Source organism: Acytostelium subglobosum, assembly GCF_000787575.1.
Source record: "Acytostelium subglobosum LB1 DNA, scaffold: scaffold26, whole genome shotgun sequence".
Taxonomy (NCBI): domain Eukaryota; phylum Evosea; class Eumycetozoa; order Acytosteliales; family Acytosteliaceae; genus Acytostelium; species Acytostelium subglobosum.
In genome coordinates, this window is record NW_012236507.1 from 465,007 (window position 1) to 479,235 (window position 14,229).

At 48.5% G+C, this 14,229-nt stretch overlaps 6 protein-coding genes across 6 annotated transcripts; 2 read left to right on the forward strand and 4 right to left on the reverse strand.

The window, feature by feature from the left end:
• Nucleotides 1-29: 29 nt before the first annotated feature.
• SAMD00019534_103520 (hypothetical protein) lies at nucleotides 30-3,205 on the forward strand (the record flags this gene model as incomplete). Its single annotated transcript, XM_012894603.1, has 2 exons — nucleotides 30-340; nucleotides 421-3,205. 2 exons carry the CDS (start codon nucleotides 30-32, stop codon nucleotides 3,203-3,205), a joined length of 3,096 nt encoding a protein of 1,031 aa, XP_012750057.1.
• A 599-nt stretch (nucleotides 3,206-3,804) lies between these two features.
• Nucleotides 3,805-5,153, forward strand: SAMD00019534_103530 (hypothetical protein; the record flags this gene model as incomplete). The annotated part of the gene is made up of 4 exons (XM_012894604.1): nucleotides 3,805-3,899; nucleotides 4,140-4,536; nucleotides 4,662-4,731; nucleotides 4,831-5,153. The coding sequence occupies 4 exons, from the start codon at nucleotides 3,805-3,807 to the stop codon at nucleotides 5,151-5,153; spliced, it is 885 nt and encodes a 294-aa protein (XP_012750058.1).
• A 370-nt stretch (nucleotides 5,154-5,523) lies between these two features.
• On the reverse strand, nucleotides 5,524-7,200 carry SAMD00019534_103540 (hypothetical protein; the record flags this gene model as incomplete). The annotated part of the gene is made up of 3 exons (XM_012894605.1): nucleotides 5,524-6,350; nucleotides 6,437-6,718; nucleotides 7,095-7,200. The coding sequence occupies 3 exons, from the start codon at nucleotides 7,198-7,200 to the stop codon at nucleotides 5,524-5,526; spliced, it is 1,215 nt and encodes a 404-aa protein (XP_012750059.1).
• An 890-nt stretch (nucleotides 7,201-8,090) lies between these two features.
• SAMD00019534_103550 (hypothetical protein) lies at nucleotides 8,091-9,547 on the reverse strand (the record flags this gene model as incomplete). Its single annotated transcript, XM_012894606.1, has 2 exons — nucleotides 8,091-9,357; nucleotides 9,450-9,547. 2 exons carry the CDS (start codon nucleotides 9,545-9,547, stop codon nucleotides 8,091-8,093), a joined length of 1,365 nt encoding a protein of 454 aa, XP_012750060.1.
• Nucleotides 9,548-10,161: 614 nt separating this feature from the next.
• On the reverse strand, nucleotides 10,162-11,798 carry SAMD00019534_103560 (hypothetical protein; the record flags this gene model as incomplete). The annotated part of the gene is made up of 4 exons (XM_012894607.1): nucleotides 10,162-11,069; nucleotides 11,153-11,180; nucleotides 11,253-11,311; nucleotides 11,378-11,798. 4 exons carry the CDS (start codon nucleotides 11,796-11,798, stop codon nucleotides 10,162-10,164), a joined length of 1,416 nt encoding a protein of 471 aa, XP_012750061.1.
• A 159-nt stretch (nucleotides 11,799-11,957) lies between these two features.
• On the reverse strand, nucleotides 11,958-13,934 carry SAMD00019534_103570 (hypothetical protein; the record flags this gene model as incomplete). The annotated part of the gene is made up of 1 exon (XM_012894608.1): nucleotides 11,958-13,934. The coding sequence occupies one exon, from the start codon at nucleotides 13,932-13,934 to the stop codon at nucleotides 11,958-11,960; it is 1,977 nt and encodes a 658-aa protein (XP_012750062.1).
• Nucleotides 13,935-14,229: the final 295 nt, after the last annotated feature.

Below are 14,229 nucleotides of genomic sequence, written 5' to 3' on the forward strand. Positions count from 1 at the left end.
ATAGACATAAAGATACTACATATACAAACATGTTGACACGCACAGCATGTCTGTGCTCATCTGCTGCGGCCAGACGAGCAAGTCTTGGCGCTGCACTACGATTGATGAGCATTGCTCATCCATCACTTTCACTCTCACATTCATACTCATCATCATCATCTAATAATAATAATGACAACAAGTCTAGTCCACCATTCAAATCCACATCATCATCATCCACATTATCTTCCACATCATCATCATCATCAGATAGCAGGCAACCGAAACCTCGACAAACCAATGATACAATAAGGAACATCATCCAGGCAATCCAAACAGACATGGAGAAGAGTATAAGCCTGTAATGTATGTGCCAAGCGTACACCACAAGAACAGGAGATGGCTAATACCAACAACATCCAACAACAACAACAACAACAGGATAACATCATTCATTGACTATTCAATATCAAAGAACCATGCCATTGGCAATCAATTGAACATGTTTGCAAAGTTAGCTCATGAGAATCGAGCCAACTCTAACTACCCAAAATGCATAAGCGTGATCGTTAGAGGCTTCTGCGAGACGGGACAGGCCGAGCAAGCTGTGCCCCACCTCTCAGCCAAGACCTCGGCTAACGTCTATGATACAGTGTTCGGGGCAATGATCAGTCAGATCAAGAAGCGACAGAAACAACAGCAATCAGAGAACAACAACACCAAGCAACTAGTGTTGGACAAGAATGATCCCACTGTCATAGGCATCGAGAACATGATAAAGATGCTGTCAATCATTGATCTTGGATCGACATCGGTCGACGCCTATGTGATTTCCGCGCACCTGCTCTTTGGGCGGGAGGCCCAAGCGCTAAAGGTGTTCCAGGCGACGGCCACCAAGCCAAAGCAGCTCGTCTATTACAATCCGTTGCTGAACTTCCTCAACTACTATGTCAGCCGCGGGCGCCACGTCGAGTCGATCACATTCTTCAGCGAGAATATCAAACATTACATTGGCTTCCTCGAGTCGCGCCACTTTCTCACCTACCTGATGGACATCAGGCGCGCAGGTCTCAATGAGGACTATCTGCTGGACAAGTTGCGCGAGGACGGCCTGTTGCCGTCGGCCGAGCACCCTCGCGCCACCATCAACCTCGCTGTCTACATGCTCGAGACGGGCCGCCACGTTGAAGCACGCAAGCTTTACAACCGATACTTGACACAGGGTGGCAAGCCCGAGCAATGGATGCACTTCCAGTTCATGCGCGAAGCAGTCCTGCGCGGGGACTTTGAGACGGCCATGTCGTGGCTGGTCAATGCGCGCTTCCACAACTTTGTACCCAGCTTCGCCACGACCCAAAGCCTCGTGGCCATCTTGTTGGACAAGCAGCAGGACGATCTAATCAAAGAGTTCACCGACATGGTGACGTCAGCGGGTCCCAAACACGGCCTGCTGCCCAAGCTCATTGTGTTTAATGAGTTCTCGACGAACCCGGCACGACGTGAGTTTGCCCAGACTCTGATCGCGCGGCTCAAGCAGGTCGACGTGCTTGATCAGACAGCATTCACCAACCAGATCATCCGATGCTACCTGCAGCTGGACCAGTACGAGCGTGCCCTGCTCTGGCACGGCCGCCGCATCACCGAGCTCAACCTGCCCATCGACACGTACAACGTCTACAACTTTATGGTCTACCACAAGCGCCACCAAGACCATGCGCTCGAGGAGTACTGGAACAAGATACGCACGTCAATGAACATCGATCGCTCCTACGAGGACAAAGCCAAAGCGGACTACGACGTGTTCTCCTTCCTGATCGACCTGGACGCACTCGCGAACCTAGGCTCCCGCAGCGAGCTGGAGAGCCTGATCAAGAAGCCGAGCAGCCAGTCGATTGGCGTCGTGCCATTCGTCGACGTGAGCAAGTTCGAGGGCCGTCGCGTAGCCACACCGCTTGAGACAAAGCTGTTGGACGCCATCGCCCGCAAAGATTACGGCGCGGCGATGTCCGCGCTCACACTGCAGTTCGCGGTCAGCTCCACGGACATGGAGCGACAGATCCCGATTGGAACCTCGCTGTTGCAGGCGGCCACACTCCTGCAGGCGATGGACGACAAGAAGTTCCTGGCATTCTTGGAGGACGCCAGCAAGGTACCAGTCGCAATCAAACAGCTATTGTTCAACCCGGCGTACCATGCCAACCAGCTGCGTACCAACCTTGAGAACGAGCTCAGACTGCTGGCAACATACCCGCAATCAATGTACATCCACTCGACCACAATATGGAACAGCATTTTCATTGGACTGATCTTGATCAGGAATGCCCACTCGATCGAACTTGCCAACAAGGTTTACGACCACATGATCGCGCGTGGTATGTCCACCCAGCAGACTGCATTCGACGCCTATGCCGACCTGTATTGCCAGCGCACGACTACATTGCCCGGCCCAACGGCCGAGATGGAGCAGCACATGTGCAAGTTCGCCCAACAGAATGCCATCCTATGGACCAAGTGCAACAACTTTATAGTCGAATACTTGTTGCGCCACAATCGCACGGACGAAGCTTTGGCCGCATGGAACAACATGGTGGGCAAGGAAAAGCTGCGTCCGGACTTCTACACTGCGCAGGTCGGTCTGCGGCTGGCGCTGGCCATCCATCCAGGCGGCCTGCCATCCGATGTCACTAGCTCCAAGGAATGGGAGGGCATACTGCGCGGCGTGACAGCTGGCGACGCCGCCCACTTCCACGGCTGTCTGATCGCGCACCTCGCCAGCACCAAGGCCGACACCCGTACCCTGGAGCGTCTGATCCGCCGCGGACACCCCGGCAAGCACGGCACCGAGCTGAATAACGTGACGATGGTGATGCGCGAGCTGTACCAGCATCCAAGTCTTCTGGTCGCCTACTTTGAGGACTATGCGGCCACGTGTCACCGACCGCTCACACATCTCGAAGCGTACGCGCACCATCTAGTCGGCGAGGCCAACCTCCAAGTCAAGTCGGAGCATACCTCCAAGCTTCTCCAATCAATCAAGACCGTACCAAACATCACTCGCAAGTATCCAGACGTCACATCCTACACCGATCAAGCAATCGACAATATGATACAAGCGCACAATCAATTCCAAAGCAACCCAAACACAACAACAACAAAGTCATCTTCATCATCACCTGGCGACTCTTCATCCAGTTCTTCCGGAAAGCCCAGTTTAGACCAAGCTTAGACTATGTTCCAACATCCATCCAACCATCCTACCGTCAATCCAGCAAGTTCAACCTGGCCATTCATTCAATCATTGCCATTGGCTGGTCAGCTCGCCAGGCATCACTCAACCACGCACATACTCTCATCCACACATACCATCAACCAACTGATTGAGATAGTGTGAGTGAGTGTGATGTCAATGCCTGGGATGTGGGAAAGTGGAACGAACTCTCTTTTCAAAATGAAATCTTTGTTTGTGTGACACAAGAATACCTGGTTGTCTCACTGACACACACAGAGTCGCATTAGTGACCTGGTTATCACTCCACACACTCGTTTTCTATTTTCTTTTTTTTTGTTTTATTTTTATAACATTGTGAATGAGTGAGTTGGTGAGACCAGTTTTTATCAATTTTTTTAGAGTGCACACATAACCAGAGATTCATTATTCTTGACACTCTTCTTCCATCCCTCTCCCTTCCCACTCACTAACACACTCACTCACTGCAACTTGAACGTTCCAACCTCTGCAGAACTTATTACTCTATATATCTATCTATTATTTATATAAAACATATACATTAATATACATATTATATATATACTAGGAACATAAAGATGAAGTTGATTACATTGTTCTTGGTTGCCTCCGTGCTGTGCGGACTCACTCTGGCATCCCTCAACATCCCAATCATTGGATGGTCCTCCCAAAAGTATGATCGATCATTCAATCATTCATTCATTCAATCAATCAAACATCAGCAGCAACAGGGGAACAATAATATCATCATTAATTGGATCATCATCAGTGTCATTATTTGGCACGATCAATCAAACAATCAATGACACTATGAACGCGACTTGACGACTTGATGAATGAATGAATGAATATGACACAAATACTTGGACCAACAACTAACAAACAAACAATCAATCAATCAAACAAATAATAGTGCCTTTATAAAGTCAGAGATCTTTGATACATACTCTTCTGAACAGTTCAGAGAGATGCTGTCCAACTTGGTCAGCGGACAGTCTAGCGATATCGTCAATTCAATCAAGCCAGAGCTGATCACCATCTTTGTCGAGCAACAGCTGCGCACTGATGAGTTGTCCAGCCTGTTTGACAGCTACAGCAACCAGCCAGCAAGCAAGGTTGCATCACTCAAGAGCAACATCGAGGCTGCTCGCACATCGATCTTCATCCCATACGTCAGCACCTCTGGCTCATTCCTCTCATCAGTCCTTTCGACAATCTCTATCGATGGCACCATCTACGTCGCCACCGAGTCCAACTCTGACTTCCATGTTAACGGTGCATCATACATCCGTTTGAACCAGATCAAGGCTGTATGTATACAAAGTGTGATTACTGTGGCGTGGCGTGGCAGGCGGGAGAGTGACGCGCCATCGTTGATTGATCACATGACTAACTTCCATCACCTCACTCACTCAATCATTCATTCATTCATTAGACTGCCTCCTCATCAATCTCCAACAACAAGGTCGACATTCTTGTTGTTGTTCTCCCAGAGGACAACCAAAGTACGTGTATGGATGATTGATTGATCGATTGGATACCGAGTGTTTCCATCTCGCGCGAACATCAAGCTAACACATCCACCTCACTTCCAAACAAAACAGACCAATACTTTGAGCAGATCAACAGCGTTGAGGGCAACTCTGTCAACTTCTTCACCGCTGAGAACCCAACTCCACTGGGCTTCACGATGAAGTTTGAGCAGGAGAAGCAGGCAGTCTACGACGCTGCCGTGTTGGCCGACTCCAACAGCACCACCAACGGCACCAACTCCACTAGCGACTACATCAACTACTTCCCAGGTCCAGTGTTGGAGGCCTACCTCATTGTATTCATCTTGCTGGTCATTCTCTTTGCCGGCATCTGTTGTATTGCCGACCTGCAAGTGCCCGACAAGTACGAGGCTCCCAAGCAGAAGGTCCTCTAAAGAGGAGGTGTCATTGAAGCGTTCGTCTATCTAATTTGTTGTTGTTCTGTCGTCCGTCCGTCCCCTGGGATGGGGCGCGGGCAAGGGCGCGGGCAACAACATAAACGCCTCTACACCGGCGCGCCACAGTTTGCTTTGATCGGCCAACTACAGCGCTCGCCTAGTTAATTAAACATAACCACTGAACACTTACTACCAACTCCCAAGCCAAACAATAAACCCTCGCTCTATCTCTTTATACTAATACTACGACGACGACGACTACTACTTGTACAACGTGGCGGCAGAGTGGCCTGCCAATCGTTTAATGATGAAGAGGGAGCAGCTATATATAACAGTCGGTGCGCAGAGAGAGAGCTCGCTCTCACGTCTACACGTTGCCCGGGCCAGCGGACGGCGACGACGACGAATCCTCGTCGGTGGTGGTGGTGCCAGTGGACGTGTCGATGTCGATTGAGGGCATAGGCGGCGACAGCTCACCCATGGGGATGTCGGCACCGACCTTAATGTTGTCGTTGGCGCAGTCGCCGTCCTCTTCGCCAGAGAACATGCCATTGTTGTTTCCAGAGTTCTTGGCGGCGCCGCGGCTCGAGCTGTATGGCGACGGGTTGTTGTTGTTCTTGTTCTTCTCCAGCACCTGCGCAGTCTCCAGACAGAAGCCAAACACAGTGAACACCTTCAACACCTTGGCACCGATGTAACGCCACAGCAGAGGGTTGTTGTAGACAAACACCACACTGGCGTAGAAGCCGTGCGACACACTGAAGTAGGTGTGCAGCAGGTTGATGGCGTAGGGGTAGCTGCCCAACGAGTTGAGGATACGGTTGATGACGGCAAAGATCCAACAGATGAGGAACACAAAGATGTAGTTAACCAACTTGAACTGGTAAGACATATGCTTGTCCTTGTTCTCCGAGACACCCTTGTGGATCACTTGGTAGGTGTAGTGACAGGTCATGCCGACCAGTATAGCTGCCAACAAGAAGATCAAGAGGAATGGTCCGTAGAAGAGTCCGAATCTGTAGCCTGTGTACTCTGTGCCAATCCAGCACCAACTTCCTACAAACTCCACAGTGTTCTCAGCCAACATTGTGACCGTACTGATTATGGGTAGTCCCCAACAAGCAAAGAAGTAGTACTTCTCCAATTTCTCTATCTCTTGATATCTTTTCACAATCAACAAATAGATGCTAATAGCTAAAGTTTAGAAGTATTGTATTAGTGTGTTTCCGTGTTTCGGTAAATCCGGGGGAGTTTCCCTGTTTCCTTGTTTCCAAACATACCTAGACATAGAGTCCAAAGCCAACAACTTAGACTACCATAGGTAATGACGATTGCGTAGAGATAACATGAGAATGAGTTTGTTTCGGATGCTTTGGTAAGTGTCAGGATGAATGCAATGAGGTCTTTGATGAATGATGTGATGCAGAAACAAGAGATAACTCTTGTGACATGGTTTCGAAGTAGTTTCAGCCTCCAAAAGGCTACCAATACACTGAATGCTCCAATAATCGATGTAACGTCAGCAAAGAGCAATACAACTTCCAACACAATATCCTCTGTGTCTGTTGTCATGATTGATTGATTGAGTGATATAGTTGGTTGATTGATTTAGTTGAAATTGGATAGATATTCGAGGGAATATTGGTTGGTCCTTCCAATAACTAACTAAATATTTTTGGTAGAATAACTGGATGGACTAATTGATAATAGGTATGGTTTGGAAATTGATGCCAAGGATAGAGGTTGGTTGACGGTACAGTGATCAGAAACAATCAAATGGTGCAAATTGCACCACATTGGTGCAACAGTTACAGCAACAACAAGAAGGAGCAACAAGTTGCCACAGCATCTCAATGATGGATGGAAGGAAGGATGGATATACCAATAGATACCCTTTACCATTCTCTCACTCTCTCACTCTATCACTCACTCACTTACTCTCAACCTTCCTTCGTATCATTATAATTATATGTATGTATGATTGAATGTATTTATCTTCATCTTCATCGCTCACAGGCGAGGCAACCACCTCCTCACCGGCCATATTGCCAACTCGCCATTGGCACCACAGTGTGATCAGACAGAGACACAGTACCAATACTTAAAATAAGGTAGGTACGGTAAGGTAAGTTATGTTAGGGTTAGTGGTCATGTGATAAATGACCCACCCATAGTTGAGTAGGTGTTAGTGAGTGGGAGTGATCAGTCGGGTTAGGTGATTGATTGAGTGAGTGAGTGATGGTCCACACACACACAAACACAAAGATTATCTCTGGTATTGATTCGAATGAATAAGAATGGCACATGGTAGGTAGGTATATTCAAGACCTCAATACTATACCTACACACACATATACAGGGTATATATCTCTTTGATTCATTAATTGTATGATATTTGAAATCCATTTTATTGTCCAGATGGCAGGTTCATCGCAGGTGATATCTTGAGATAGAGTATGGTCGAGTTACTCGACCAAACCCATCAACCTCACCCTCATTCCACACCTCATTGGTCGCACTGGATCACATTTGCGCATTCTTGTTATCAACAACTATCAACACTACACAATACATGTCTTATCAATACTATTAATAGGACATCCATCCATCCATCCATCCACTGTATTTGTTCATTGCCAATGAATGAGTGGGATGCTGGAAGTGCACATAACAATGTTAATTGATCATTGGTCATTAATTGACTGATTGAGTGAATGAGTGAGTGAATGGGAGTTGCGTGAGATGCGTAAATGTGTCCAAGAATACAATGGATCGAGATTGGTTATGTTCAGGAAACGTAGTACGTCTGATTATTAGAACAACTATTCTGTTGAACTGACCTACCCTCAACCCTCAACCCTCGATCCAACCCTCAACCCTCGATCAAATACTCGATCAAACATTCACATAACTTATCTTATCTTATTTAATTATTTACTTTGTCTTCTTGCTGTTGATTGGCTGTCTGACATAGTCTGGGTCATTGCCCATACGGTAGAGGTAGTTGATATGTGACTTGATGGCCTCGGTGAAGTTGGCCTTAAAGTGGTACTTGACGCCAAACTCTTGGCACACCTCCTTGAGGATGGGCACCAACTGTGGATAGTAGTCCTGCGAGATTGATGGCAGCAAATGGTGAACGACTTGATGGTTGAGTCCTCCCGACAGGAAGTTGCAGGCGATCGAGCCGTGGCCATAGTCCTGGGTGGTCTTCATCTGGGAGATGGCCCAGTCCTCCTCGAACTGGCTTGGCTCCTCGGGCTTGTCTGGGGTGGCGTAGAAAGTCAGGTCGTCGGCAATGTGCGACACCTGGAAGTTGATGGTCAGGTACCAGCCGTGCATCAGTTCGGCCAACACAAAGAAGACGGCCAGATCGGCGACCGAGTGGTACTGCAGGGGCAGGATGAAACGGAAAATGATGAACGAAGCCTTGCCGACCAGATAGGAGGTCGTGTCAAAGGTGGTTGGTGGGCCGACGCGAATGGGGCCGTTGAAGTGTCTGATGAAAGCCTCGACGTCCTGCAGACGGGTCTTCATTGTGTACAGTCCGTAGAGGATTGGCGCGTAGATGTGCTGGTACTTGTGGTACCACTCGCGGCGCTGGTATGGTGTGACAACACGGAAGTCGACCTCGCCCTCGCCGACATCGGGGTCAGCGCCACGGACGTTAGTGTAGAGGTGGTGGCCAATGACGTGCTGGTGATTCCAGGCAAAGAAGGAGGCACCGGTCACAAAGTTGAAGAAGGCGCCCAAGGCCTTCCAGACGAGTGGGTTGTGCGAGACGGCAGCGTGACTGGCGTCGTGCATCATGTGCATGGCGAGCCAAGCCTGCGACACGCCAAACATGAGGGCGAGCAGACAGTTGAGGGCAAAGTTGGAGGTGAGGTAGTGGGCCATCAGGTAGACGACAATGTCGAGCAGCACGACAAAGGACAGACGTGTCACCATCGACACGGACATCTGTGGGTCCTGCTGCGTGGCCTTGAAGTGTGCGCGCACGCGCTCCCTCAGCGACGAGTAGAACTTGCTCTTTGCAACGTACTTGGGGTGCTCCATCGAGGACAACACTCCCACCTGGTATTTGCCAATTATCGCTTGTGGCTTATCAGACATTGGGTGATAGCTCTCAAACAAGTTGGTAACATCACGTCCAGCAGACAACAACAATATCTCCTTTCCACCTGGATGTTCTGGTACCCATCTATTCATTCATTCCAATTGATTGATTTGATTGATTGATTGAGTGAGTGAGTTGATGTTGAATGATTGAATGATCACGTGTTTTCAACATACTTGGTTATATCGTATATCTTTCCGTCGATGGCTACCCAGCAGTCATCTTCAGTGTTATGTTTGGCCAACTCGGACCAAGAGTACTGCTTACCAGACATGTGTATATGTTATAAATATAGATATAAATATGATTGATTGATTGAATGAATGAATGAATGGATGTGGATGGTGTAAAATGAACTTTGATTGATGTTGCTAACAACAGTAGCTGCAAGCGTACTCCCTCTTACTCACTCTCACTCAAACAACAAGCAAGAAACACGGTTGGGAGTGAAGAATCCCAACTCGTCATACGTTGGTGTTGACTTTAGTGAGTGCTGTTGAGTGAGCCCCTAACGCAAAAAGGTTGTTGAAGGTGCTAGACGCGACCTCTAACTCGTTTTGTTGAGCCAAACTCTCCAGCACCAACACTTTCCTTTTTCAAAAGTCGATGGAAAATTACAAGTGATGGGGTACTCGGATCAGTTGCGCATAACCTTGATTCATTCGTTTTACAAATATCCAATGACAGTTAGAGTAGGGAAGGGAGTAGTCGCGTGAAACGAGGGGAGAGACAAAGAGAACGCGAAGAGATGTGTGTCTCGAGATGGACCACAGGCTGGATCGAAGGGTCCGTTCGGCAACTGGGTTGGATTCCGTGTGGTCCAAACATGGACGAATGAATGGAAAGATTGATTGATTGAGTGAGCCTATGCTCTGGACTCGGGTCAATTCACACTACTCTCTTTTTGAACTTGGCAATGAAGAATCCAATGGTGGACAAAGAGTCGGATGGATCAACTCGCTGCACTAGAGAGCATTGTTCGGACGTCAGACCGCAGTTGGACAGGCCGCCACTGCCAAGGTGTGGATACTGTGGCAGTAGCTCCATTTGAGGATGTCGAGATAGTAGATAGGCGACATTACATTCGTTCTCCTCTGGATTGATGGTGCAGGTCGAGTACACCAGTACGCCGCCAGGCTTGAGCAGCGGCACTGCATTGTCAATCAGTCGACGTTGGATGTCGACCGCGTTCTTTAGGTCGAGCAATGTGTTGAGCTCGATGAACCTTGGTCGCGAGCCGAGGCCTGAGCAAGGCCCGTCCAGCAGCACTCTGTCGAACGACTCGTTGGCAAAGGCAGGGTCGCGTGGCTCCTTTATCAGCTTGGCCGAGTCCATCAGACGACTCTGCACATTGGTGATGCCCAACTGCTGGCACAACTGATGTATGATTATCTGCTTCTTCTTGTTCTTGTCCAATGCCAACACCGTGCCCTTGTTGCCCATCAACGTGGCGATCAGTGTTGTCTTGCCACCGGGTGCGGCGCACATGTCCAGCACTCGCATGTTCTGCTCGGGCACCTGTGGCAGGTCAAGTTGGAACACTGTCAGTACGGAGGGCAGATGCTGGAGGTATAGGCGATCGGGAAGCAGTGCGTTCAGTGGCGGACACAGGTATATACGCTCAGTCATCTCTATCGCCACTCCATTCGGAATGTTAAAATAGTCTGCTCTATCCATCAATGATACACCATTGCCAATATACACTGTTCTCTCCCTATAGCAGTCATCCACGATGAATCCATGTTTGCCATTGCCATCCAAGTCTACAAACACTGACACCTTCTCGCCCTTGGATACTGGAAGTTGCGTGGGGCGCAGGCGAGATGGTTAGTTATGAGCGATCAATCAATCAAACATTTGAATGAGTATGAATACATACTGTACTTGTGTGATCCAATTACACCTGGCTAGAGTGTAGTCAAAGGGGTTAGCCATACGAATGGACATTGACTCATGCTTGCGCGACACCTAGTACATACCGCGAATATATTACTTCCTCTTAGTACTGACTCACCGCATGTCGCACCTACAACTACCTCTATGATGTTCAACATGTTCGAGCGCGTTAGTATGTGCCTCGACTGTTTGACTCGCAGTGACATACGCTTGTACTTTGGGTCTCGTTTGAATGGTCCTCTGTTCTGGAGTAGTATGACCTCGTTTGCTATCCTGTCTAATTGTTCCTTGTGTTGTAGATCGTTGTTGTAGTGCTTGTCATTGGGTCCAGGTAGTGATTGAAATGGTACAATATCACTTGGCTCTAAGGTGTATTCAGCTTGAGATGATGCTGAACCAAAGTGTTGTGATAGATCATTGATCAACTGCTCTCTTGTAGTCTTTATAGTGTTCACTCGTACACATGTAAGTGATTGAGTTGTAGTCTGTGCTCGTTGTATCCTATCAAGATGCTCTGCGCCATAGTAGCCCAACAAGTGATCGTGAACATCTTGATGCTTATACACCAGCTTGTTCAATGTGCCGTCTGACGCCAGCATGGCGTTCATAGCAGGTGGCAGATCACTCATTACTTCATTATCTGTTTGTGGACGGGTCAAGGTTATTCATTGATGATTTGAACGAGAAATGACAAAGGGGCAACCCTTACCCTCGCCCTAACCCTAACTCTCGCCCTCACCCTTGCCCTCGACCCTCTTGGAAGTCTGTGGATATGTATATGGCTTGGTTTATTGATTGATCACCTCATTGATGAAGCTTTGAATAAGGACACTGCTCGTTGAAGGCTGACCAAATGCTTGATTGCGATGATTGTAGAGCCTGGTCGACTCTGCAGCCGGATCCTGATCCAGCTTCAGGTCATCGAGGCTTATTATGGCCTCTTGAACAATCGCCGATAAAGTAAATCCATCAGCATTGTCCATTGGCGTGAAGCCACAGAAATCATCCAGTTTGATGTCGCCGCGAGTTGTACATTGCATCTTGGAGAGCAACAGATGTTCGTCGGTGATGCCCTTTGCAGACAACAAGTGATATGTCCTCAGGTTGTAGGAGGTGACGGGGCCTTGTCCCCTGCTGCTCCAGTAGTCCAGCCATACGCTCATGAGCCTCTCGGAGGGGCGCTGATTGTACTCGATCTGAAGGAACTGGCACAGAGTGCTGAATATTGACGATATGAGCTGCTTGGTGGGTATCTGCGCCATCTCAGTGTTCTTGAGCGAGTAGTAGAAGAACTGGATGCCGAGCAGGAGCACTCCATAGTCGTTGCATCCACGCTTCAACTTCAAGTTATTGAGTATGCTCTTGCACTTTGTGAGGTCGATTAATGGGGAGGTAGCAATCATTCGGTAAAGTTCCAGACATGTGATCGATTCTTTGTTCTTGTTTGATTGGTTGTGATTGGTCGTGATGTGTTCGAGCGTCTTTCTGCCGAGTCTGTTGATTGAGTGACTGTTGAAGATGAAGTCCGAGAGAGGCCCCATCAATGCTCGGTCGATTGGCACGTTGTCCCAGGCCATCGCATTGACCTGAGCCATCACAACGTCAGTGGGCGCATTCTTGTCCGCCAACAGAGTTGCCAAGATGTGATTGCCAAATGACTTCATGTAGCGCACGACGTTGTATATTGGCTTGACGGCGTCCAGTAGCGAGGAGATATCCATTGTTGCCAACATATGATCGAGTTGGGCCTGATCGATAAGCATAACGCGCCACTGTATTGGCATTAGACCAAAGAGATCAAAGTGGACGGTGGTCGGCTTGGGACGACGGCCGGCCGTGGTGTCCCCACGCATGGCCAGGAGAGCACGCAGCAACAGCGTGGACTTGGGAAGCACGTCCATGTTTCGGCGCAGATGGATAGAAATGCCCTCGACATCGTTGCTCCTGCAGATGTGATCCAGGATGATCTCGCGCTCTGTGCGGATGCGGGGTGTGGTCGACCTGATGCCACAGTCAATGAGTGCGACTTCCGACCACAACTCGTCCAAGGATGATGTTGACTCTTGCGCTGCCTGGCTGTGATGCTTGCCGCGCCAGAATTGAATGAGTGCCTCGCGGACTTTAGTATCCTCCAAGGAGGACTCGTGATACCTGATGAAGCTCATGTTGGTCTGGAGCGTGGGCTGCAGGTTGAGGTCGATCTGGCGACGAGCATACCAGGTCAGCGCCATCTCGTATTGGTCCAGCTGGAGATACTTGATGATCAGCATGTTGGTGATGACGTCCTGTTGAGCAAGCGTGCGACTCTTGACACCACTACACAGCAGCTGTTGGAAGTTTGGCACATTGTTCGCTTCGCAATGGATGATGAATGATACCAATGTAGCTGGTGTCAAGTGATGCGTCAACGTCAATAATGCGCCCAAGTCAGATCTTTCAAACTCCACCCTGTCTCCAACAACAGCATCATTGTTTCCAGCAGTATTCCAATCGATTCTCCTGTATGATTCCACCTTCTCTTGGTCTCCAAGTACATTCTCGCGACTCGACTTCAAGTTCATTGTTGATGTAGTTGACTCGGTTGTCGATGGGTGTGTGTCCAGGGTCTGTTGTGGCGAGGGCGACTGTGATTGAGTCTGAGTTTGATTGATCGAACCATCTGATTTCTTGTTCTTTCGTGCTTCCATTGGTGATGGTGATTGGACCACCTCCTTCTCCACTGCTACTTCATGCTCAGCATTCTTGTCCTCTTGTTGTTGTTGCATTCCAGCCTCACTCCTCTTTATCAATATATCTTGTTGATAACGATAATAGATGAACTTTGCTATCACTTTACTCTTGTCATCCTCGTCAAACTCATTCTCATAATGTCTCCTCTCACATATATCCAACAACTGTCTAGTCGTGAATGCACTCAAACTCTTTACACTATTTAACAGTGTATCATCTTCATCCTGGTCAGCCTTCTTCTCTTTCTTTATCTTGTGTGTCTCTGTCTTTGTCTCTATCTGTGATGGTGATGGCTGTGTTTGTTGTTGTTGTTGTTGTTGTTGTTGTTGT